Source organism: Diorhabda sublineata, chromosome 2 (genome assembly GCF_026230105.1).
Source record: "Diorhabda sublineata isolate icDioSubl1.1 chromosome 2, icDioSubl1.1, whole genome shotgun sequence".
Classification (NCBI taxonomy): domain Eukaryota; kingdom Metazoa; phylum Arthropoda; class Insecta; order Coleoptera; family Chrysomelidae; genus Diorhabda; species Diorhabda sublineata.
Genome location: NC_079475.1, coordinates 7,182,830 through 7,209,855, shown reverse-complemented (window position 1 = coordinate 7,209,855; position 27,026 = coordinate 7,182,830). Strand labels below are relative to the sequence as shown.

General features: G+C 34.8%; 1 protein-coding gene across 3 annotated transcripts in view; it reads right to left on the bottom strand.

Moving 5' to 3' along the window:
• Positions 1-27,026, bottom strand: part of LOC130440844 (afadin) — a 204,712-nt gene that overhangs the window by 131,243 nt on the left and 46,443 nt on the right. For all 3 annotated transcript variants that reach the window (XM_056774210.1, XM_056774211.1, XM_056774212.1), the window contains exon 2: positions 23,186-23,311. In XM_056774210.1, coding sequence (XP_056630188.1) covers positions 23,186-23,302 — 117 coding nt within the window. In that variant the 5' untranslated portion in view covers positions 23,303-23,311. The remainder of the gene's footprint in view (positions 1-23,185; positions 23,312-27,026) is intronic.

Here is a 27,026-nt window from a genome sequence, read left to right as displayed (position 1 = left end):
GAACATTGAGTTAGTTAGAACTTCAGTGTTGCGATCACCACGGCATTCTGCGCGCAAACATGCGTCTGCCCTTGGACTTTCCGATCGTTTTGTGAGGAGAATACTTCATGATGATCTTCATTTTCATCCATACAAGATGGCAATTGTGCAGGAACTTTCTGAACGTGACTTCAATTCTCGGAGGAACGCGTGTGAGGTTTTTCTGGAAGTCGTTCCTGAGGACGCTATTGTTTTTTTTAGTGATGAAGCCCATTTTCATTTGTGTGGATCCGTAAACAAACAAAACATGCGCTACTGGGCTGATACCAATCCTCGACAATTGCATCAACGGCCTTTGCATTCACCTAAAGTCACAGTGTGGTGTGCAATTTACTCACGTGGCATTATTGGTCCCTGGTTCTTTGAGGAAAATGAAGTCACAGTGACAGTGAATTCGCACCGGTATGTAAACATGTTACAGGAATTTTTTTTCCCACGGCTAGATGAGTTGGACTTAGGGGACACTTGGTTCCAACAAGACGGAGCAACGGCACACACTTCAAGAACATCGATGGCTGTTTTGAGGGAACACTTCCCAGAGCGCCTTATCTCAATTAGGGGCGATTTGGAGTGGCCAGTCCGCTCTCCCGATTTGACCCCTTGTGATTATTTCCTATGGGGTTTTTTGAAATCCCGTGTGTATGTGAACCGTCCAAGGACCCTACAAGATTTGAAGACGAACATCCAGGAAGAAATTGCCAACATAACGCCTGCTATGCTGGCAAGAGTCATGACAAACGCCAGAAATCGGTTTACTCAGTGTATGGAGAATGGGGGACGTCACCTAACTGATTTGATCTTCAAAACTCAGTAAAACAAAACTTTATGTATGTGCCTGTATTATAAAAAACGAATAAAAATTTTCTGATTCATACAATAAGTTTTATTAACTTTTGAAAAAAGGAAGTTATGCTGCCGCACCCTGTATATCAAACAGAATGTGAGTGAACATCATAGCGGTGGTGGATAAGCCTCTTAGGCGAAAGCACTCGCTCGAGAGTGTACAGACGCTATAAAGATTTAGCCCAATTCTAATACAATAACTTGATACAATTGAACTCCCACCAAATCCAGCATTTGAATTTACTTCAAAGAAGATGCTGGAAATGCAGTGCGACTATTTTTTGCATACAAGCTTGAAGAATTGTTTCACCAAGGTCTCAAACGTTGCATTATTAAACTTTTCACTGTTAGTATTACTTTATCAATAATTTCTGATAGCCATTAGAATGCGTTTATGCAGGGGTAGAATTTTAAGATGGGTTCAGTATAGGTCTAGACTTGGGCCAAGTATGTACAGCTCTGGCCCTAGCTTGTAGCCGTTAGTGGCCCAGACTCGGTGGGAATCTGGGATGATAACAATGTCCCTCGCTTGGTTCGCAAGCCTGGACCAGGCATTCAACTTATAAAGAAATAATACTATTTTTTATTGGCTTTTATGCATAACAGAATTTTATTCATAAAAAAATTATTACTTTTAATGTTAAGAGTTCAGCCAGGCTTGGGTGAATATGTGATGGCCGAGGTAAGGTTACATATAGTTCAGCCAGGCTTGGCTTACTGTAGAATGGCCGGGGCTAAGTTACCCAGACCTCAACTAGGCTTGGGCCATTATTGGTTTGCCAAGGCCGGGTTTCCCAGCCTTGCAAAAGCACAAGCACAAAACATTTTTTGTATGATGTATACACACTAAATACAAAGTGAACATTGGATATCGATAATATTTATGGAACACTCTCTATAGTAATCATGGCAAAATTTTTACAAATTTAAGTTTAGATACGATAAATTTTACGTATCAACTGACATCTCGTATATTTTGTTTCTTACGGGTTCCGATTACTTCGGATAATGTGAAATAGCGGAGACTAATAGTTATGAACTGAGTCAACATCATCAAAAGGTCAACGTTCTTTCCCTACCTTGTTTTTCTCTCATTACAATTCGTTCTAACCTACTATTCTCATAATAAAGATAGACATACTACGTATACCAGTTAGAAAAAAATTCAATTGGAAAATAGGTTAAGGGTAGGTTATTATACGACAAAGACAATCACGTAGAAAATTTAATATGTTTGTTTATTTGGAATCAACTTCTGAAGCTTTAAATTTAGATAATATGAGAAAGTGATGTTGAAAATTCAACTCACTTGAATTTTTTCGAAGAAAGAATTAATTATCTCACCACTCCTGATGAGAATCAATTAAGATTTGTTAACTATATATCATATTATACAATATGTCTCTTATTTTTTGCTCTTTTAACTTATCGTCTCGGATTACCTAATTTTTGTCTTTTAATGTGACTGTGAAGAATTGTTAGTTACTATTGTATTTATTGTAAAATGAACGTCCCTTGACGGGAACCAACGTCTTACTCAAGCGATTCCATATGGCTCTTAGACACTTGAAGTTCTATTATCAAATTACTTACCTTTATTTTTGTATTGATGTGAATGTAACGACCATAAATATAATTAATCAATGCATCAATATACCAAAAGGTCTAAGAAATGTGAAATTGAAAAATATAATTAATTATAGCTTTTGTATACAATAGGATTAGTATTTAAGTAAGCATAGTATGTTCTGAATAGTCTTGATATCCAACGCCTACGGTAGTCAGATTATTATTTTATGTTATTAAATTGTTTTTACAAAATTGTTAATGAGTTATTTAAACTAATGTCTGTATTGAAATATATATTTACTTCATTCAATCATTTTCTTGAATTTTTCTCTTGCAATCTCAGCAAGGGGATTTCGAAATTTGAGTGTTTTGAGTGATTTTTCATTTTGGCTCGTACAAAAAGTACAAAAAAGATGTTGGTATCAAATTATTGGGAAATTTTATGTTATATAAGACGATGAAACAGAATTTTCCGAAAAAACTGGGCTCTCAATTTTTTTAAAACTTTTGAATAGAGGAAATTTTGGAAATCCAACTTGGCGATTGCGTAAGCTAAATTTATACACATATTTTTCAATCGCTAATCATGTTATTAGTACGAGGGTTGTAATCAAGTTTTGAAATATGGCAACACTGTTGTGAATATGTCAAATTTGTCAAACAAAGAGTTTCACATTTTTAATGGTGAACGTACTCAAAACGTGTTGTCATATGAATGCTATTTGAGTTGTACACAGATACTCTAAAATTTTCGTGCAATGACTTTCTACATGAATTAAACCAACAGCAATGTGCCGAACAACTCGCTTCGATTTTTGGTGATGAAGCATCATCTCGAGCCCACCGTTTTCGCTGGTTTTCCGAATTCAATGGTGGTCGTGGACATAATCAACTCTTGTACCGAAAAACATCGACGCTGCGCCTAAACTGATATTGCGAGATTGGCATGTGACATACCATGACATTGAGGCGCATACATTCAATATTGCATATTTGGCTGTGAAAAAATTTGTTCCCATTGAATAATTATATAATTTGATAATTGCTGAAAAAGATTGGTGAAAAAAATTTTGAAAAAATGCAATCGCGGAGCTTCAAAAGAAATCTATAAGATCGTGGCAGGCGACTGGACATGATGCCACCGAAGATGAATTGCGAGGTCAACGTTTTTCTACACCCGAAGAAACGGTTGATGCATTCAAATAACATGTTTTGGAGGTATCTAAGCTTAATGGAAAATATTTTAAAAAACAATCAATCCATATCTAATTATAAATATTTGTTTTTATTTGTATTTCTCGAAACATAAGTAGTAACCCTCGTATTATATCGAAAAAATTTCCGAAAACACATGAGCAAAACACTAGAAACTAAACAAACAGAGACCACTAGACAGACCAATAGAAAGATGGTATTAGAGCTGGAGAAGGACCCAGATTCCTTTGAAAGATACAGGAGATGCATTTCATATTTTTTGTGGAAATAAGCATATTTAATCACTTAAAAGTTGGTAATAGTCTTCGTCTTTTGATTCCACAATATGAAGGTTATATGAAAAGTTTTGGTCTTCAGCCTAAAAACGTAAAAAATCGCACCAACATTTACGATTTACGAATAGCTGAATTGAAACGTGGTCTAAACAGCCCAAAATTGCGACAACCAGTGATATCATTGGAAAAATTGTCGAAATCTCTCTAACAACTGTCGGATTAAGGTTAGAAGACATATCCAAAGAAGACATTTGCCATATACTGACTGAAGAAATCATCCGCGCGTTGCGTTTCGCTTTTGCTAACTTTGGATCAGCGTATTTAAATGAACATTTCCTGTAACTCATTCAATTGAGCAAAATGAGCGATCTATCACTACACACCCGATATGAAACAAGTAAAAAAGTCTTTGCGCCCTACTTTGATATTCCTGTAGCAGATGATCTATTGATCAGTAAAATTTTGTCAATATCAAGTAATATTTTCGTAAAGATAACAACAGGTAAACAGGTCAAATTTTCTGTATATAAAAACTAATTTTTTCCTAATAATGCCCAAAATTTCTCTGGCTTCGTCACATCTACAGCTATACAGGAAATGAGTGCAAAAAGCTGAGTTCGCTGCATGCTTCCTGCGAGTAGATATCGCTAATAAGAGCGTGGATTGGAAAGGATGAAACTGTTTCATCGCTCACAAAAATGATGGTTACGTACATGAGATCGGAACCAAAGAAAAACAACTGGAAATCCGTGATGCAGCTAAGAAACTGTTAATCTAATTTCCTTGAATTTGAAATCATTAACATTATTTTCAAATTGAACAGCTTTTGACTTTGAAGCACCAATTTTATATAAAAAATTGACTAGTGTTCAAGTTCATTCTATTTTTAATTGGAAGCATTATTTAATTTAACTATACACTCCAAATACTTGTCACAACTTGTTTTGATAATAACCTTTAATGACAATTTTTAGGATTTGAACCCACGACCGGCGAAGCTGGAGGTTGACACCTTAACCCGCTCGGCTAACTAATGCAATTCAAGTTTTTATCCGGATAATAGTCTTTCAAATCCTCATTATATGTAATTTTTCTGGAAATTTCAATAACACAGTTTATCTTGATGTATTTTTTGTACAACGTGAACAGGATTTGAACCCGCGATCGGATAATCAGGAGGTTGACGCCTTAACCCGCTCGACTAACTAATGCAATTCATGTTTTTATCCGGATAATAGTCTTTCAAATCCTCATTATATGTAATTTTTCTGGAAATTTCAATAACACAGTTTATCTTGATGTATTTTTTGTACCACGTGAACAGGATTTGAACCTGCAACCGGCGAATCTGGAGGTTGACACCTTAACCCGCTCGGCTAACTAATGCAATTCATGTTTTTATCCGGATAATAGTCTTTCAAATCCTCATTATATGTAATTTTTCTGGAAATTTCAATAACACAGTTTATCTTGATGTATTTTTTGTACAACGTGAACAGGATTTGAACCCGCGATCAGATAATCGGGAAGTTGACACCTTAACCCGCTCGACTAACTAATGCAATTCATGTTTTTATCCGGATAATAGTCTTTCAAATCCTCATTATATGTAATTTTTCTGGAAATTTCAATAACACAGTTTATCTTGATGTATTTTTTGTACAACGTGAACAGGATTTGAACCCGCGATCGGCGAATCTGGAGGTTGACGCCTTAACCCGCTCGACTAACTAATGCAATTCATGTTTTTATCCGGATAATAGTCTTTCAAATCCTCAATATATGTAATTTTTCTGGAAATTTCAATAACACAGTTTATCTTGATGTATTTTTTGTACAACGTGAACAGGATTTGAACCCGCGATCAGATAATCGGGAAGTTGACACCTTAACCCGCTCGACTAACTAATGCAATTCATGTTTTTATCCGGATAATAGTCTTTCAAATCCTCATTATATGTAATTTTTCTGGAAATTTCAATAACACAGTTTATCTTGATGTATTTTTTGTACAACGTGAACAGGATTTGAACCCGCGATCGGCGAATCTGGAGGTTGACGCCTTAACCCGCTCGACTAACTAATGCAATTCATGTTTTTATCCGGATAATAGTCTTTCAAATCCTCATTATATGTAATTTTTCTGGAAATTTCAATAACACAGTTTATCTTGATGTATTTTTTGTACAACGTGAACAGGATTTGAACCCGCGATCGGCGAATCTGGAGGTTGACGCCTTAACCCGCTCGACTAACTAATGCAATTCATGTTTTTATCCGGATAATAGTCTTTCAAATCCTCATTATATGTAATTTTTCTGGAAATTTCAATAACACAGTTTATCTTGATGTATTTTTTGTACAACGTGAACAGGATTTGAACCCGCGATCGGCGAATCTGGAGGTTGACGCCTTAACCCGCTCGACTAACTAATGCAATTCATGTTTTTATCCGGATAATAGTCTTTCAAATCCTCATTATATGTAATTTTTCTGGAAATTTCAATAACACAGTTTATCTTGATGTATTTTTTGTACAACGTGAACAGGATTTGAACCTGCGATCGGCGAATCTGGAGGTTGACGCCTTAACCCGCTCGACTAACTAATGCAATTCATGTTTTTATCCGGATAATAGTCTTTCAAATCCTCATTATATGTAATTTTTCTGGAAATTTCAATAACACAGTTTATCTTGATGTATTTTTTGTACAACGTGAACAGGATTTGAACCCGCGATCGGCGAATCTGGAGGTTGACGCCTTAACCCGCTCGACTAACTAATGCAATTCATGTTTTTATCCGGATAATAGTCTTTCAAATCCTCATTATATGTAATTTTTCTGGAAATTTCAATAACACAGTTTATCTTGATGTATTTTTTGTACCACGTGAACAGGATTTGAACCTGCAACCGGCGAATCTGGAGGTTGACACCTTAACCCGCTCGGCTAACTAATGCAATTCAAGTTTTTATCCGGATAATAGTCTTTCAAATCCTCAATATATGTAATTTTTCTGGAAATTTCAATAACACAGTTTATCTTGATGTATTTTTTGTACCACGTGAACAGGATTTGAACCTGCAACCGGCGAATCTGGAGGTTGACGCCTTAACCCGCTCGACTAACTAATGCAATTCATGTTTTTATCCGGATAATAGTCTTTCAAATCCTCAATATATGTAATTTTTCTGGAAATTTCAATAACACAGTTTATCTTGATGTATTTTTTGTACAACGTGAACAGGATTTGAACCCGCGATCAGATAATCGGGAAGTTGACACCTTAACCCGCTCGACTAACTAATGCAATTCATGTTTTTATCCGGATAATAGTCTTTCAAATCCTCATTATATGTAATTTTTCTGGAAATTTCAATAACACAGTTTATCTTGATGTATTTTTTGTACAACGTGAACAGAATTTGAACCTGTGATCGGCGAATCTGGAGGTTGACGCCTTAACCCGCTCGACTAACTAATGCAATTCAAGTTTTTATCCGGATAATAGTCTTTCAAATCCTCAATATATGTAATTTTTCTGGAAATTTCAATAACACAGTTTATCTTGATGTATTTTTTGTACAACGTGAACAGGATTTGAACCCGCGATCGGCGAATCTGGAGGTTGACGTCTTAACCCGCTCGACTAACTAATGCAATTCATGTTTTTATCCGGATAATAGTCTTTCAAATCCTCATTATATGTAATTTTTCTGGAAATTTCAATAACACAGTTTATCTTGATGTATTTTTTGTACAACGTGAACAGGATTTGAACCCGCGATCAGATAATCGGGAAGTTGACACCTTAACCCGCTCGACTAACTAATGCAATTCATGTTTTTATCCGGATAATAGTCTTTCAAATCCTCATTATATGTAATTTTTCTGGAAATTTCAATAACACAGTTTATCTTGATGTATTTTTTGTACAACGTGAACAGGATTTGAACCTGCGATCGGCGAATCTGGAGGTTGACGCCTTAACCCGCTCGACTAACTAATGCAATTCAAGTTTTTATCCGGATAATAGTCTTTCAAATCCTCAATATATGTAATTTTTCTGGAAATTTCAATAACACAGTTTATCTTGATGTATTTTTTGTACCACGTGAACAGGATTTGAACCTGCAACCGGCGAATCTGGAGGTTGACGCCTTAACCCGCTCGACTAACTAATGCAATTCATGTTTTTATCCGGATAATAGTCTTTCAAATCCTCAATATATGTAATTTTTCTGGAAATTTCAATAACACAGTTTATCTTGATGTATTTTTTGTACAACGTGAACAGGATTTGAACCCGCGATCAGATAATCGGGAAGTTGACACCTTAACCCGCTCGACTAACTAATGCAATTCATGTTTTTATCCGGATAATAGTCTTTCAAATCCTCATTATATGTAATTTTTCTGGAAATTTCAATAACACAGTTTATCTTGATGTATTTTTTGTACAACGTGAACAGAATTTGAACCTGTGATCGGCGAATCTGGAGGTTGACGCCTTAACCCGCTCGACTAACTAATGCAATTCAAGTTTTTATCCGGATAATAGTCTTTCAAATCCTCAATATATGTAATTTTTCTGGAAATTTCAATAACACAGTTTATCTTGATGTATTTTTTGTACAACGTGAACAGGATTTGAACCCGCGATCGGCGAATCTGGAGGTTGACGTCTTAACCCGCTCGACTAACTAATGCAATTCATGTTTTTATCCGGATAATAGTCTTTCAAATCCTCATTATATGTAATTTTTCTGGAAATTTCAATAACACAGTTTATCTTGATGTATTTTTTGTACAACGTGAACAGGATTTGAACCCGCGATCAGATAATCGGGAAGTTGACACCTTAACCCGCTCGACTAACTAATGCAATTCATGTTTTTATCCGGATAATAGTCTTTCAAATCCTCATTATATGTAATTTTTCTGGAAATTTCAATAACACAGTTTATCTTGATGTATTTTTTGTACAACGTGAACAGGATTTGAACCTGCGATCGGCGAATCTGGAGGTTGACGCCTTAACCCGCTCGACTAACTAATGCAATTCAAGTTTTTATCCGGATAATAGTCTTTCAAATCCTCAATATATGTAATTTTTCTGGAAATTTCAATAACACAGTTTATCTTGATGTATTTTTTGTACAACGTGAACAGGATTTGAACCCGCGATCAGATAATCGGGAAGTTGACACCTTAACCCGCTCGACTAACTAATGCAATTCATGTTTTTATCCGGATAATAGTCTTTCAAATCCTCATTATATGTAATTTTTCTGGAAATTTCAATAACACAGTTTATCTTGATGTATTTTTTGTACAACGTGAACAGGATTTGAACCTGCGATCGGCGAATCTGGAGGTTGACGCCTTAACCCGCTCGACTAACTAATGCAATTCAAGTTTTTATCCGGATAATAGTCTTTCAAATCCTCAATATATGTAATTTTTCTGGAAATTTCAATAACACAGTTTATCTTGATGTATTTTTTGTACCACGTGAACAGGATTTGAACCTGCAACCGGCGAATCTGGAGGTTGACGCCTTAACCCGCTCGACTAACTAATGCAATTCATGTTTTTATCCGGATAATAGTCTTTCAAATCCTCAATATATGTAATTTTTCTGGAAATTTCAATAACACAGTTTATCTTGATGTATTTTTTGTACAACGTGAACAGGATTTGAACCCGCGATCAGATAATCGGGAAGTTGACACCTTAACCCGCTCGACTAACTAATGCAATTCATGTTTTTATCCGGATAATAGTCTTTCAAATCCTCATTATATGTAATTTTTCTGGAAATTTCAATAACACAGTTTATCTTGATGTATTTTTTGTACAACGTGAACAGAATTTGAACCTGTGATCGGCGAATCTGGAGGTTGACGCCTTAACCCGCTCGACTAACTAATGCAATTCAAGTTTTTATCCGGATAATAGTCTTTCAAATCCTCAATATATGTAATTTTTCTGGAAATTTCAATAACACAGTTTATCTTGATGTATTTTTTGTACAACGTGAACAGGATTTGAACCCGCGATCGGCGAATCTGGAGGTTGACGTCTTAACCCGCTCGACTAACTAATGCAATTCATGTTTTTATCCGGATAATAGTCTTTCAAATCCTCATTATATGTAATTTTTCTGGAAATTTCAATAACACAGTTTATCTTGATGTATTTTTTGTACAACGTGAACAGGATTTGAACCCGCGATCAGATAATCGGGAAGTTGACACCTTAACCCGCTCGACTAACTAATGCAATTCATGTTTTTATCCGGATAATAGTCTTTCAAATCCTCATTATATGTAATTTTTCTGGAAATTTCAATAACACAGTTTATCTTGATGTATTTTTTGTACAACGTGAACAGGATTTGAACCTGCGATCGGCGAATCTGGAGGTTGACGCCTTAACCCGCTCGACTAACTAATGCAATTCAAGTTTTTATCCGGATAATAGTCTTTCAAATCCTCAATATATGTAATTTTTCTGGAAATTTCAATAACACAGTTTATCTTGATGTATTTTTTGTACAACGTGAACAGGATTTGAACCCGCGATCAGATAATCGGGAAGTTGACACCTTAACCCGCTCGACTAACTAATGCAATTCATGTTTTTATCCGGATAATAGTCTTTCAAATCCTCATTATATGTAATTTTTCTGGAAATTTCAATAACACAGTTTATCTTGATGTATTTTTTGTACAACGTGAACAGGATTTGAACCCGCGATCGGATAATCAGGAGGTTGACGCCTTAACCCGCTCGACTAACTAATGCAATTCATGTTTTTATCCGGATAATAGTCTTTCAAATCCTCATTATATGTAATTTTTCTGGAAATTTCAATAACACAGTTTATCTTGATGTATTTTTTGTACAACGTGAACAGGATTTGAACCTGTGATCGGCGAATCTGGAGGTTGACGCCTTAACCCGCTCGACTAACTAATGCAATTCAAGTTTTTATCCGGATAATAGTCTTTCAAATCCTCAATATATGTAATTTTTCTGGAAATTTCAATAACACAGTTTATCTTGATGTATTTTTTGTACAACGTGAACAGGATTTGAACCCGCGATCGGCGAATCTGGAGGTTGACGTCTTAACCCGCTCGACTAACTAATGCAATTCAAGTTTTTATCCGGATAATAGTCTTTCAAATCCTCATTATATGTAATTTTTCTGGAAATTTCAATAACACAGTTTATCTTGATGTATTTTTTGTACAACGTGAACAGAATTTGAACCTGTGATCGGCGAATCTGGAGGTTGACGCCTTAACCCGCTCGACTAACTAATGCAATTCAAGTTTTTATCCGGATAATAGTCTTTCAAATCCTCAATATATGTAATTTTTCTGGAAATTTCAATAACACAGTTTATCTTGATGTATTTTTTGTACAACGTGAACAGGATTTGAACCCGCGATCAGATAATCGGGAAGTTGACACCTTAACCCGCTCGACTAACTAATGCAATTCATGTTTTTATCCGGATAATAGTCTTTCAAATCCTCATTATATGTAATTTTTCTGGAAATTTCAATAACACAGTTTATCTTGATGTATTTTTTGTACAACGTGAACAGGATTTGAACCTGCGATCGGCGAATCTGGAGGTTGACGCCTTAACCCGCTCGACTAACTAATGCAATTCAAGTTTTTATCCGGATAATAGTCTTTCAAATCCTCAATATATGTAATTTTTCTGGAAATTTCAATAACACAGTTTATCTTGATGTATTTTTTGTACAACGTGAACAGGATTTGAACCCGCGATCAGATAATCGGGAAGTTGACACCTTAACCCGCTCGACTAACTAATGCAATTCATGTTTTTATCCGGATAATAGTCTTTCAAATCCTCATTATATGTAATTTTTCTGGAAATTTCAATAACACAGTTTATCTTGATGTATTTTTTGTACAACGTGAACAGGATTTGAACCCGCGATCGGATAATCAGGAGGTTGACGCCTTAACCCGCTCGACTAACTAATGCAATTCATGTTTTTATCCGGATAATAGTCTTTCAAATCCTCATTATATGTAATTTTTCTGGAAATTTCAATAACACAGTTTATCTTGATGTATTTTTTGTACAACGTGAACAGGATTTGAACCTGTGATCGGCGAATCTGGAGGTTGACGCCTTAACCCGCTCGACTAACTAATGCAATTCAAGTTTTTATCCGGATAATAGTCTTTCAAATCCTCAATATATGTAATTTTTCTGGAAATTTCAATAACACAGTTTATCTTGATGTATTTTTTGTACAACGTGAACAGGATTTGAACCCGCGATCGGCGAATCTGGAGGTTGACGTCTTAACCCGCTCGACTAACTAATGCAATTCATGTTTTTATCCGGATAATAGTCTTTCAAATCCTCATTATATGTAATTTTTCTGGAAATTTCAATAACACAGTTTATCTTGATGTATTTTTTGTACAACGTGAACAGGATTTGAACCCGCGATCGGCGAATCTGGAGGTTGACGCCTTAACCCGCTCGACTAACTAATGCAATTCAAGTTTTTATCCGGATAATAGTCTTTCAAATCCTCATTATATGTAATTTTTCTGGAAATTTCAATAACACAGTTTATCTTGATGTATTTTTTGTACAACGTGAACAGGATTTGAACCCGCGATCAGATAATCGGGAAGTTGACACCTTAACCCGCTCGACTAACTAATGCAATTCATGTTTTTATCCGGATAATAGTCTTTCAAATCCTCATTATATGTAATTTTTCTGGAAATTTCAATAACACAGTTTATCTTGATGTATTTTTTGTACAACGTGAACAGGATTTGAACCTGCGATCGGCGAATCTGGAGGTTGACGCCTTAACCCGCTCGACTAACTAATGCAATTCAAGTTTTTATCCGGATAATAGTCTTTCAAATCCTCAATATATGTAATTTTTCTGGAAATTTCAATAACACAGTTTATCTTGATGTATTTTTTGTACAACGTGAACAGGATTTGAACCCGCGATCAGATAATCGGGAAGTTGACACCTTAACCCGCTCGACTAACTAATGCAATTCATGTTTTTATCCGGATAATAGTCTTTCAAATCCTCATTATATGTAATTTTTCTGGAAATTTCAATAACACAGTTTATCTTGATGTATTTTTTGTACAACGTGAACAGGATTTGAACCTGTGATCGGCGAATCTGGAGGTTGACGCCTTAACCCGCTCGACTAACTAATGCAATTCATGTTTTTATCCGGATAATAGTCTTTCAAATCCTCATTATATGTAATTTTTCTGGAAATTTCAATAACACAGTTTATCTTGATGTATTTTTTGTACAACGTGAACAGGATTTGAACCTGTGATCGGCGAATCTGGAGGTTGACGCCTTAACCCGCTCGACTAACTAATGCAATTCATGTTTTTATCCGGATAATAGTCTTTCAAATCCTCATTATATGTAATTTTTCTGGAAATTTCAATAACACAGTTTATCTTGATGTATTTTTTGTACAACGTGAACAGGATTTGAACCCGCGATCGGCGAATCTGGAGGTTGACGCCTTAACCCGCTCGACTAACTAATGCAATTCATGTTTTTATCCGGATAATAGTCTTTCAAATCCTCATTATATGTAATTTTTCTGGAAATTTCAATAACACAGTTTATCTTGATGTATTTTTTGTACAACGTGAACAGGATTTGAACCTGCGATCGGCGAATCTGGAGGTTGACGCCTTAACCCGCTCGACTAACTAATGCAATTCAAGTTTTTATCCGGATAATAGTCTTTCAAATCCTCAATATATGTAATTTTTCTGGAAATTTCAATAACACAGTTTATCTTGATGTATTTTTTGTACCACGTGAACAGGATTTGAACCTGCAACCGGCGAATCTGGAGGTTGACGCCTTAACCCGCTCGACTAACTAATGCAATTCATGTTTTTATCCGGATAATAGTCTTTCAAATCCTCATTATATGTAATTTTTCTGGAAATTTCAATAACACAGTTTATCTTGATGTATTTTTTGTACAACGTGAACAGGATTTGAACCCGCGATCGGATAATCAGGAGGTTGACGCCTTAACCCGCTCGACTAACTAATGCAATTCATGTTTTTATCCGGATAATAGTCTTTCAAATCCTCATTATATGTAATTTTTCTGGAAATTTCAATAACACAGTTTATCTTGATGTATTTTTTGTACAACGTGAACAGGATTTGAACCCGCGATCGGCGAATCTGGAGGTTGACGCCTTAACCCGCTCGACTAACTAATGCAATTCAAGTTTTTATCCGGATAATAGTCTTTCAAATCCTCATTATATGTAATTTTTCTGGAAATTTCAATAACACAGTTTATCTTGATGTATTTTTTGTACAACGTGAACAGGATTTGAACCCGCGATCAGATAATCGGGAAGTTGACACCTTAACCCGCTCGACTAACTAATGCAATTCATGTTTTTATCCGGATAATAGTCTTTCAAATCCTCATTATATGTAATTTTTCTGGAAATTTCAATAACACAGTTTATCTTGATGTATTTTTTGTACAACGTGAACAGGATTTGAACCTGCGATCGGCGAATCTGGAGGTTGACGCCTTAACCCGCTCGACTAACTAATGCAATTCAAGTTTTTATCCGGATAATAGTCTTTCAAATCCTCAATATATGTAATTTTTCTGGAAATTTCAATAACACAGTTTATCTTGATGTATTTTTTGTACAACGTGAACAGGATTTGAACCCGCGATCAGATAATCGGGAAGTTGACACCTTAACCCGCTCGACTAACTAATGCAATTCATGTTTTTATCCGGATAATAGTCTTTCAAATCCTCATTATATGTAATTTTTCTGGAAATTTCAATAACACAGTTTATCTTGATGTATTTTTTGTACCACGTGAACAGGATTTGAACCTGCAACCGGCGAATCTGGAGGTTGACACCTTAACCCGCTCGGCTAACTAATGCAATTCAAGTTTTTATCCGGATAATAGTCTTTCAAATCCTCAATATATGTAATTTTTCTGGAAATTTCAATAACACAGTTTATCTTGATGTATTTTTTGTACAACGTGAACAGGATTTGAACCCGCGATCGGCGAATCTGGAGGTTGACGCCTTAACCCGCTCGACTAACTAATGCAATTCATGTTTTTATCCGGATAATAGTCTTTCAAATCCTCATTATATGTAATTTTTCTGGAAATTTCAATAACACAGTTTATCTTGATGTATTTTTTGTACCACGTGAACAGGATTTGAACCTGCAACCGGCGAATCTGGAGGTTGACACCTTAACCCGCTCGGCTAACTAATGCAATTCAAGTTTTTATCCGGATAATAGTCTTTCAAATCCTCAATATATGTAATTTTTCTGGAAATTTCAATAACACAGTTTATCTTGATGTATTTTTTGTACAACGTGAACAGGATTTGAACCCGCGATCGGCGAATCTGGAGGTTGACGCCTTAACCCGCTCGACTAACTAATGCAATTCATGTTTTTATCCGGATAATAGTCTTTCAAATCCTCATTATATGTAATTTTTCTGGAAATTTCAATAACACAGTTTATCTTGATGTATTTTTTGTACAACGTGAACAGGATTTGAACCCGCGATCGGCGAATCTGGAGGTTGACGGCTTAACCCGCTCGACTAACTAATGCAATTCATGTTTTTATCCGGATAATAGTCTTTCAAATCCTCATTATATGTAATTTTTCTGGAAATTTCAATAACACAGTTTATCTTGATGTATTTTTTGTACCACGTGAACAGGATTTGAACCTGCAACCGGCGAATCTGGAGGTTGACGCCTTAACCCGCTCGACTAACTAATGCAATTCATGTTTTTATCCGGATAATAGTCTTTCAAATCCTCATTATATGTAATTTTTCTGGAAATTTCAATAACACAGTTTATCTTGATGTATTTTTTGTACCACGTGAACAGGATTTGAACCTGCAACCGGCGAATCTGGAGGTTGACGCCTCAACCCGCTCGGCTAACGAACGCAATTATAGTTTTTATCTGGACAATAGTCTTTCAAATCATTTAATCTTTAATTTTCTTCGAAATTTCAATAAAAAAGGGAAATTGTAAAAAACTGACCGCATTTGAAGAAAAGAGTCAGGACAACGCACTATCCCATACCAATTCATAAATTGATGGATTACCCACCGTATCCACTAGATCTGACCCTCAGCGATGTTTTCCTGTTTTCTAACATTCAAGTTTCACTTGCTAGAAACAAATTTTTATCAGACGAGGGCACTTGTTTCAAGATGTATGAAATGATCAAGGAAAACAAAGATCTTGTCCCTTTTTTTATATCAAAAACTTGTCAAACCCTCGCACCTGTTTCCAGTAATTCAAATCAGTAAATTTTTTACTTCACACTATTTATATTGTTAGCCATTGCCATATCAACACTTCTGAATGTAACATCTTCATCATTACCGAAAGTAAAATGATATTCATCGCAAAAAAAGAAATCATCATCCTCAATTTTTTTTGAACGGGAGACACGCTTCAACGGAGGCTAGGTAGTGGGTTAGTCTCCGTTTACTTCCTATTTTGCATTGTTGAAACGCATCTGGGCGTGAATTGAACGCGAACGTTTTTCTTTTATTCTAATCTGTAGATAAATCGGTAACTAGAATTATACCATAAACGAAACTAGATGAATTTAAATTATACAGAATGTCAACATGATTAACTTTATATAAATATTCTTGGTAATTGTGCAAGTTCATCAACGTTATTGATAAATTTTTAAAATTTTTTTTATAACTTGCATTCTGTGCAGGAAAATCTAAAAACAAACGATTGTAATATGAAAAAACTGTTGATATACGGGTTTTATTTATGAATATTTCCCGAATTAATGGGATTGGAAAATTGGAAAAAAAATATTCTTTTTAAACAAATAAATGTGTTTATTTCAAGAAGATATTAACAAATTTATGAAGTTTATATGTCTGGATATTCTTCATATAGTCCTAGATCCCCTCCAAATAGATATTACGTCATCAGCGCCGATTGTGTTGGAGAGCGGCCGGCCTGTTTGACAAAATCCAACTGGCTTATCGCTATTTTACGAAAAAGAGTTGATTTGTTGATAAAATTGAAGCAAGGATTCTTTCGTGGTTCTTCAGCAACTTGCCCCAAATAGATTCCTTTGAAACGGCTACTTATTTGCCACAAATAACGACTTTATAACTGTTAAAATCCACGGGATGAATCAGATGAACTAACAGGAACAGGAACAAAAACAAGAAAATTTATGTGCATGGACCTCTTAATTATGAGATAACTCATCACTCATAAGTCATATTTTTGACAAAAATCGATTTCATTCATCAATGTAATCTCCTTTAAAAGCAATACAAATATTCAAACGCTTCTCTAACTTCTCGATCTCTTGCTTGTAGAAGAATTTGTATTTTGCCTCAAAATAGGCTTTAGTTTCAGCTATTGCTTCATTATTTGAGCTAAATTTCTTACAGGCGAGCATTTTTTTGTGATCGGCGAATAGCTTGTAGTCAAATGGTCGCCGTGGGGTGAACAAATGCTTCTGCCCTAATTTTCTTTGTAGTTAGTGTAGTTAGTAAGTTATTTAGACTTCATTAATCCCAGTTTCATTGCGAAATAATTTCTTAAATAGTAGCTACTTAAAAAAGTGCGAACTACCCACTCGGAAACGCGGCTTTGTTAGTTTTTTTTTCTTTCGACCAGCCAGTGTAGGTCTGAAAAGCTAGTATATTGGATACTTGTGGACGCTGGTGCACGGAGGCGGATGAAACTGCAGACCACGACATCAAAGGGTTCAATCTAAAGCGCCTGATGGGCTTCTCATAGGTCATCGGACTTTGGTGACGTCAAGTGGGGCACGATGGGCCTATCTGAAGACCTATGAAAACTTGTGGAAAACTCTGAAGCTTTAAGTTTGTCCTTGTACCTTTCAGCTGCCACGGGGTTATCATTTTGCAACCTTAAAAAGTATGTTTGATAAACCTGAACGCAATGGTGGAAATTAAAGTCCAAAAAACGTAATTTAAGTAAGCACGAAATAAATACATGTATCCTAAATTGCTTAAAAGATTACCGACTAAAAAAAGTTACAGCTGCATTCGTTTCACTGAAACAGATCTAAAAAGTATCTATGGGATGCTCTAAATACCATAAAATATAAAAATAATACAATAATACTCCCATTACAAGAAAAAACGAGGAAAATCTAACATAGGTACATACACAGGGTTGTCAACCCACCCGGATTTCCCAGAACAGTCCCGATTTTCATTCGATTTTCCAATGTCTGGTTTGGCAGTGGAAATGTAACAGGAGAATTGATTCTTTGAAAGAGTTCTGGGAGGAAGCCGAAATATAATGGCAAGAGTTTGTTAAACATGTATCAAGGAGTTGGTTGCCACTAGGCCCATCTCTTAGGAAGATTTTAAATTTTTATCCCGCTCTTGTTTCGTATTTCCTCTCTATGGGAGACGATTGCCCAAATGCGTTGAAAGAACTGCTGGGATTAGAAGATTTGGAGCAAAATCAACCAGAAATATTCGATCACTTGAAACCGCTCTCTAATATATGTGCCACCATGGAAAAACAAAATAACCTTTTTCAGAAAACTGCAACCAGCGCTACTGAATTCATTGCAACTATGAAACGTTTGAAAGACAGAATAGTTTTTCGGAGGACGGCAAAGTATTGAAGAGATGTAGACGTTTTTTTAATGCAGTTTCCGGTTTCCAAATTTTTTAAGAGATGAAATTTGCCATTATTTAGATAAGCATTTTATTTCAGTGATAATCTTTTGAAGAAAATATTTAATCTAACCATGAGAAACGATATCTCTTTAGATTAGCTGCCACTGCACTGGACATTGAAAGAAATGATCGATAATCATTCTAATTCAAAACCAGTTTTCTCTCAAATTAGCCAAGCGTTCTATTTCGACAGTTTAGGAGAAATGGGGTCAGATTTTTGCTAGTGCCAAAAGTCGAGAAGGTATTTTCCCACATGCAGTTCAAATCGACGAAGTCCAGAAATCACTGCAGCGTGGAATTGGTAAGATTTGAACTTCTTATAACTTTAAATATAGATATGTGTTGCCCTGATTTTTTGTCTAATATAGTAGTTATTGGTTGATTTCTGTCGCCAGCAGTTGGCAACCTTGTAAATCGATTGTTTACCCCACGGCCGCCATTTGGGCATAGATCATCTGTTTTCTTAGATTGCCTAATATTATTCACTTGACAAGAATAAGAACTGTTATTATTTGTCAATATTAGTAACCATTGTTGAAAAAGTAACATCTACTAAATGCAGATGAATTTCATTTGTGATTATACTTTTTATTTAAAGAACAAAGCATACGACAAGTAAGTTAAATATAGCCAATGTTTACGTTTTGAATCACGTCTTTTTTCCAAATAATTATAAATAATGTATGCGGAATTTATGCTTTCATTTTCAAACAAATTGAAATTAAATACTTTTTTTAATTTCTCTCTTGGATATCAAATTAACGTGAAAAACACGTGTGGACGATTTTTAATTTAATCGGTATATGAAATTTAGAACCACTTTCTTTGTCAAAAGGTTTTTTGGAATGTCTCGCCTTTTAACCCTTAATTGCTAAGTATGCTGAACAGAGCTAAAACCTTTGAAAAAGGTAATAAACGAGAGAAGTAAGATCAAACCCATTGGGAAAAGAAGGAAATACTTATAACAAAAATGAAAGGAAAAAGAATTTACGAGTGATTTGAGGGAAGTAGAATTTTTTAGGGTACATCTCGACTATGGTCGAAAGTTAAGCAAAGTTGTAGAAACTAAGAAAACTCCGCTGGAACTCAAAATTTAAATGAAAAACTGGTAATTATTTAGTTAAGGTTGCATACGAACGATTTCCTTGAAATTTTAGTATGTTGTGGAGAAAATTATGCTGATTAATTTAATTTAATATAGGGCGCGGAAATTATTCCTTCACATACTTTTTCGAGGTTGAGAATTTCTATTTAAAAGACATTATTCATATTCAAATAGAATTGAAGCATTTATTGAAGAAATGTCACGAATGTATCCGATAGAAATGATTATTTTTACATGTAAATAGAAACTGATTTGTGTCATTACATTAGTCGTAACTAATTATAATTAATGTTGGGGAGGATTGGGGGCGGGCAGGGGGGTGTTAAAAGATAGTCTAAATGTTCAACAAACCTCTCCCCCCGCCCTTAATCCTCTACAACATTAAGTATTTGTAAAATATTCACTATCCAAGATAGCGTACATTTTCCAATGTTCAAACCTTATGTTTTTATGTTTTTATATATATATATATATATATATATATATATATATATATATATATATATATATTATTTTTCAGCATAAAAAACTGTATTAGATACTAAAATTTCGTGGAAATCGAGCGTATGCAACCTAAAAATTAAAATAACCAAGTTTTTGGTTTTTTTTTAATTTAATTTGGTGAAAATTTTTCATGTCCCAAGCCGAGTGTACGTTTTCTAATTAAAATATTTATTTTTTCACCTTATTTTGACTTGATAAGGTTTGATAATGTACATAAATGGTAAATATGCAAAAAAAACGAAAAACGAAAAATTTTTTTAATCATTATGTACAATTTTTAATTGTTTATAAAAATTTTACAATTTAATTAATCGAAATAATTCCATGTTATATAGATAAACATGAGTAATTCACACCATCCCTGGATAGCAGCGCCGCGCTATGGCTATTTCAAACACTAAAAACCCGGACATAGGGAGAACAACGCCGCACAGTGGGGCCGAATGGAAAATTGCAGAAAAAATAAATATCTTGAACACATATTAAAAATAGATCAAGTTAAACTGTTTTTATTGGAATTTCGAAGAAAATTAAACATACAATGAGAAATTAAAAGATTATAGGTGAGATAAAAATTTCTGAAATTTTCGTTCTTTTTATTAAATCAAGTTGTAACAACTGATTATTTGAAAGAGAATTAACGTCAAATTGCCCGAATTTACCCAATTCATTGCCTAGTGACTTTTATTTGTTCCCCAATATTAAACAAAAGATGCGCGAAGAGTGATTTTCATCAACTCAAGAAGCTATTGATGACTTTCAAAACCGCAGTTCTACAATATCAGCTTCAGAATTGTTTGTTTCCAGACTTAGTTTCAGCGTATGCAAAATTTGTAGACCTTAAGGGGAAATATTTAGAAAAGCAATAAAGCACTTGTCTTCGAAGTTTGTTTCTGTTTCACATTTTGTAAAAACTAGAGGTAACCTTCTTCAAAAAAAAAAAGAACTTGTCCTGGCTGACAGATTCATAAATGCGTAGCGGAAACTCTCAGAGATACAACTATGGCATTTGAACAGTAGTTCTAAAGGGCTATGTGTTTATTTACAAAAATACAACAGTATAATGTAATATGTGTAAACAGCAACTATAGATATCATTCACAGAATGCACATCGTTCGATTCACCTACTTTCTTTTTCGTATTAGTTTGAGAGAAGAAAATAGATTTCACTGTATTCGGTGACACTGAAATCTTAATCATCATAACATCAAAAAAACATGACAATAAAAAAAAGTTATTATAAAAACTGAGCAAGCTTGATACACTTAGATTTACTAAATTGGTACTTCTGGAATCTTTGGTTACATTCATACTAAACGTAGTACGATGAATATCTGAAAATTACTGACCTCAACCAGAAGATGTCACTGGTTATCAATAAGGCTTTTCGAAAACTAAGATTTGAGGTCAATTAGATCATCAATCAGCTGTTGTTAATCCTCATCCAGAATGAGATCCTAGTTTCCGAACGTCGCGTTCAATGTTCGGTGGAAATTTAAAATTTAAAACAATAACTTTCGATTTTTATCACTTATTAAGCGTTGATTCTTCCATGAAATTAATTCAGTTGTATAATAGAATCTAGATGTTTAATAATTATTAATGAACAGTTTTCAACATATTTTGAGATAAAGTTTAATACTAATAAGCTTTAGTATACACGAAGAGTCTCAGAAGTGCCTGGCCCAACAAAGAAAACACAAAAATTTTGGAAAAAAATATATTTATTTGTCGACGTAATCTCCTTTTAGGTCCATACACTTTCCCCAGCGATGTTCAATAAGTTCGACACTCTTTTTATAATAATAATCGACAAGGTCCTCAAAATAGCATTAACTACTGACATCACTTCTTCATTGTTGGAAAATCTTCGACCACCGAGACCTTCTTTCAAGTATGATAACAAAAAATAATCGAAGGGGGCTAAATCTAGCGAATAGGGTGCATGAGGTAGCAATTCAAATTTTAATTCATTAATTTTGGCCATTGCAATAACAGATGTGTGAGATAGTGCATTGTCTTTGTACAACACTTTCTTTTTATCCAAATGTTGTCGTTTTCGCTCGATTCCTTCGCTCAAACGTTCGCTTAATACTCGCCGTTGACAGTTTCTCCTTTTTCAAAATAGTCAATGACAATTATCACACGCGCATCCCAAAGAACTACGGAATGACCTTGCCTGTAGATGGTACTGTCTTTGCAGTCTTTGGAGCGGGTTCTCCTTTTCCAATCCATTGTTTCGATTGTTTTTCTTTTTCGGGTCTAACATTATGGATCCACTGTTCATCCATGGCGCAAAATTCGGTCTTAAACATTGCCAACGACGCTGTTTTTGTTCCATTGTAAGCAAACGCGGTACTCATCTTGCGCACAGCTTTCTCATGTCCAAATTTCCAGTTAATGTGCGATGTATTGCACTTTTTGAAATGCCCTACATCTGCTAGCTCGTGTACTTTCACTCGAAGATCATTCAGTGGATTTTCTTCGACATTTTTGGAGTCGTCTCCTCATTTGGTCGACCATTGCGACGATGGTCTTTGCAGTTCGTCCGGCTGTTGATAACGAAGGAGCAGTCTCACCCAGAGTAGAATCTAGTTCAGCTCTTATATTGGTTGGGCTAACGCCTTTCAAATCCACTAAAAACGTTCACTATTGATAGCTACCAAACAAACAACGTGGCGTCTTCAAACTTGAAATATATGCTGTATATATTGTGTATTGGTATTTTTCAAACAACTACCGCCATCTCTAGGGCAGGCCAAGTACTTCTGGTACCATTCTCGAATAGCCCACAGCCTACAACTTACCTCATTGGGTTCGGAAAGTTCGAACAGATCCAATCTATTGGCGTTCCATTGATTAATGACATTTCGCAGGGCCTCTCTTTCAAGCGCCCTGCGGTCATTTAAATTCCCCCCGTGCATCTACGACACCTGAAACAAAACAAAATCACAGTTTATCATAAACTCAAATTATACAAGTTTACATAAGGAAAAAATAACAACAATAACAGAAAGCACAACTCAGTTGATAAAATGAAGAATTGCAAAGAAAAAAAATTATGTTGAGTATTTTCACTACCGTTTCTCTTATTCACTTTATTATTATACGGAACATCTTGTGTCAGTGAATTCCCTCGTTTGAAAATTTTCAAAATAGGTCGAACAATGACGTTTCAACCGATTTCTTACGTTCATAATTTGAAAAATACTTACATTAATTAAACGAGAATTAAAATCATTACGTTCAAAAGAAAACCATTTAAAATGATAACAAGACATAAATATTAAGTTTGTTACTTTTATTTGCTATTCCATTAATTTTTTGGAATTGAAATTCATCCAATTGAAAGTTAGTTTAAGTTGTTACGAATGTCGTTAAGTTTTTTATAGAATTTCTTTATTAAAAATCTAAAAGATAATCACCCAAAGGTTATTTAAATCAGTTTGGTCTCTCCCCCCTCCTAGCAAGCTGTTGGCCACGATATGTTGATGATACTTTTGTCATTTAGCCCTATGGAAGACATCCTTTAAATTCCTTTATGTTCCATCTGAATTGCATACATCCTTGTATACAGTTCACGATAGAAGTAGAGGAGGAATCATCCCTACCATTTCTTGAGGTTTCTCTAACTTCGTCTACTGCAAACTCATTCATACCAACCGTTTTCTCAACGCTCAACTCCATAATCATCCGGCCCAACTTAACTTAACATTAACTGTCATTGATACACTCCAGCATCCTTAACTGATTTGAAGAATCAATTGGAGGTATCCTTCTTTATATTAAAGGTGTAACATATAGAAATTGCAAAATCTTCCAACCTCAGGGTATTCAAACAATCTTTAAATTGAATCAGAATCTCTTCCATCTAACCAGAGGCTTCGAAATCAATTTTACATATTCATTACTTAAAATTTTTAGTCTTCTATTTCGTTACGAGAGTTTTTTTCTCTGAAGTATTCAATGAAGTACGAGGTAATCCCAGAAGTACCTGGCTCAACGTTTCCTAATCAAATTATTGTATGACATAACGATGACCAATTTTTTCCATGTTTACAAATTCAATTAAAACATCATTCATCATCGATGGCTGCTAAACAAATACTAATCAACGTGGCCTACTCAAACTTGAAACATATGCTGTAAAGATTGTGTACTTTTTATTACAGTGGTATTTTTCTAGCATCTACCGCCATCTCTAAATCAGGCCAGGTACTTCATTTTGCTACTTCCTAGACCCTTTTGACAAAAAGTTATTTTCAAAAAAAAACAGATAAAAAATTGACATTTCGACCTATTTTGGAGAAAGGACTCAAAGAAACAAAAAACTCAACCTCACGCCTTACATTCGTACGAATATAAAGGCACTATTATATGATATCAAGATCAGTTTACTTAATTTTCTTTTATCACTATAAAGTATTCGCCGATGTGATTTATAGTTATTTGTCCATCCGGTATATGAAGTTTAACGACTGAAAAATTACGTCTGGTATTTTTCAGCCTCCGGTCTTTGATTTTGAGGAAAAATAAACTCCAGACAGACAGCTGAAATGTTATTTTCAGAAAATCCATAAGCCATGACCTAAGTTTACAAAAGAAAGTTGAAGAAAAAACTCGCTGAAAAAGTATTCAAAAATACATTAACAATAGAGAGACGATGTTGACAATGAACAAATACAATACGTGTTTTGATAAGGGGTAGTAAAAAGAATTTAACGTTCACGGAATTGATATAAATAAAATTTTAGTTATTTCTTCTATTTAAATCGCATCAACCAGCGGTATAAAGAAAAGACAAAATACATGTATGAAAAATAGTTTTTTGTATTCCCTCGATTATTTTTTTCAAATATTTAAAAAGTAAATGAACAAAACGGATGATTTGTTCCATTATAGAACGTTTAATTATACCGTGGAACGGGGTCAAAATGCGTTTCCATCATGAAAAATGGCACTTGAATCGTAGAGATGCCAAAAGTATGGTTAGCTTATGGTAAGATGTAAAAGAGCTTATTAGTCTTGATAAAATGTTTGTACAAAACGCATCTTGTGAAAAGACATTCCGCGTTCAGTTTTAATTTTGAAAATTATTCAGTTTTGGTGTTTCAGTGATAGTAAAATGATAGGTTATTAAGAAAATGATCAATTAATCCTATGTTTAAATTCAAAGTCGAACAAATTTATTGAATACTATGGGCCGTATCCATTCCAAATTACATAATTTTTAATTATCTTACGTAATTTACTTTATACAAAAGAATTATGCTCAATAATTTGTGTAATACTTACAATAATTTCTATGATAATAATTGTAGTATTAGATTGAAAAAAGTATTATTTGATAGACTTTAATTTTTTCATTGTGTCATTGTTTTCTCTTTGGAATAATTTGAATTTTTCTTTGGAATTCCTTTAATGCCAATTTCGCCGCGATTATAATTTTTGACAAGATAAATTGAAGCATCTCTAGTTAGCCCCAGTACCGCGTTGCGCTTCTACATATTATAGATGTAAGCCTTTCTTGTAAATACTTTTTGAATTTACGAGGGGGTACCCAAAAATAACCGGAATTATTTTTTAAATGCTATATATTTATAAAACAACCTTATCCCCTTCAAAATACTCTCCATTACAAGTAATACATTTGTCGCAGCGGTGCTTACACTGTTCGAAACATTGTTTAAACTCATCTTTAGATATGGCTGCAAGCTTCTGTCTCGTTCTTTTCTTGATGTCTTCCTTTTCATGCGTGGAAACAAAAAAAAGTCGCATGTAGCCAGGTCAGGCGAGTGATGGCTGTGTGTGCAGGTGCGTTGTCATGGTGAAAAAACCAGTCACCTGTTTGCTGAACCGAGCTCCAAGATATTCCACTGATTTCAGACAGTTGATCAATTGTCTGTCGACGGTCTGTGCGCACAAGCTATCGAATTCTATCAAAGTTTTCATCGTTTCGGGCAGTTGATAGACGTCCAGAGCGAGGTTTGTCATCAATCGACATGTCGTCATTTTTAAATCGAGAAAACCACTCATACACTTGAGTTTTTCCCAAAGCATCATCTTTGTGAGCAGTTTTCAACATTAAAACAATTTCAGCAGTGTTTTTACCGAGTATAAAACAAAATTTCACAGCGGCACGTTGTTCACTTAAATTTGCCATCATAAAAAACAAAAGCCGCAGTGAAAGAACACTAGCAAAAATCTAAAATTCGTCACTAGTGACGAATAGAACGTGGCAGGTCAATGGCCCGCGCGGCACTGAACTAGCGACGAACTGCGCTAGGTAGGCCCTAGCGGCAGAAATCAGTACTACAAAATCTCCACCCATAGCAATGCTATTCCGGTTACTTTTAGGTACCCCCTCGTATATATAAAGTTCTTGTCGTTTATATTTGGTATACTCATTGATGATTTTTTTATTCCATGCATCCTTGGCAATCTTGGTATTCCTCTCTTTCTGTTTTCCTGTGAGATCCACTTTTTTTAACAATATTTTCTCCCCCATTCCCTGCACGTGTCCGTACCAAATCAGCTGCTTTTCTTCAATATATTCTATGATCAAATCTTTCAGATTCAGGTGCATCTGCACCTGATCCAAACTTGACGTTCTTAAGAGGTTCATTTCCGTGATTTCTATTTTTTTCT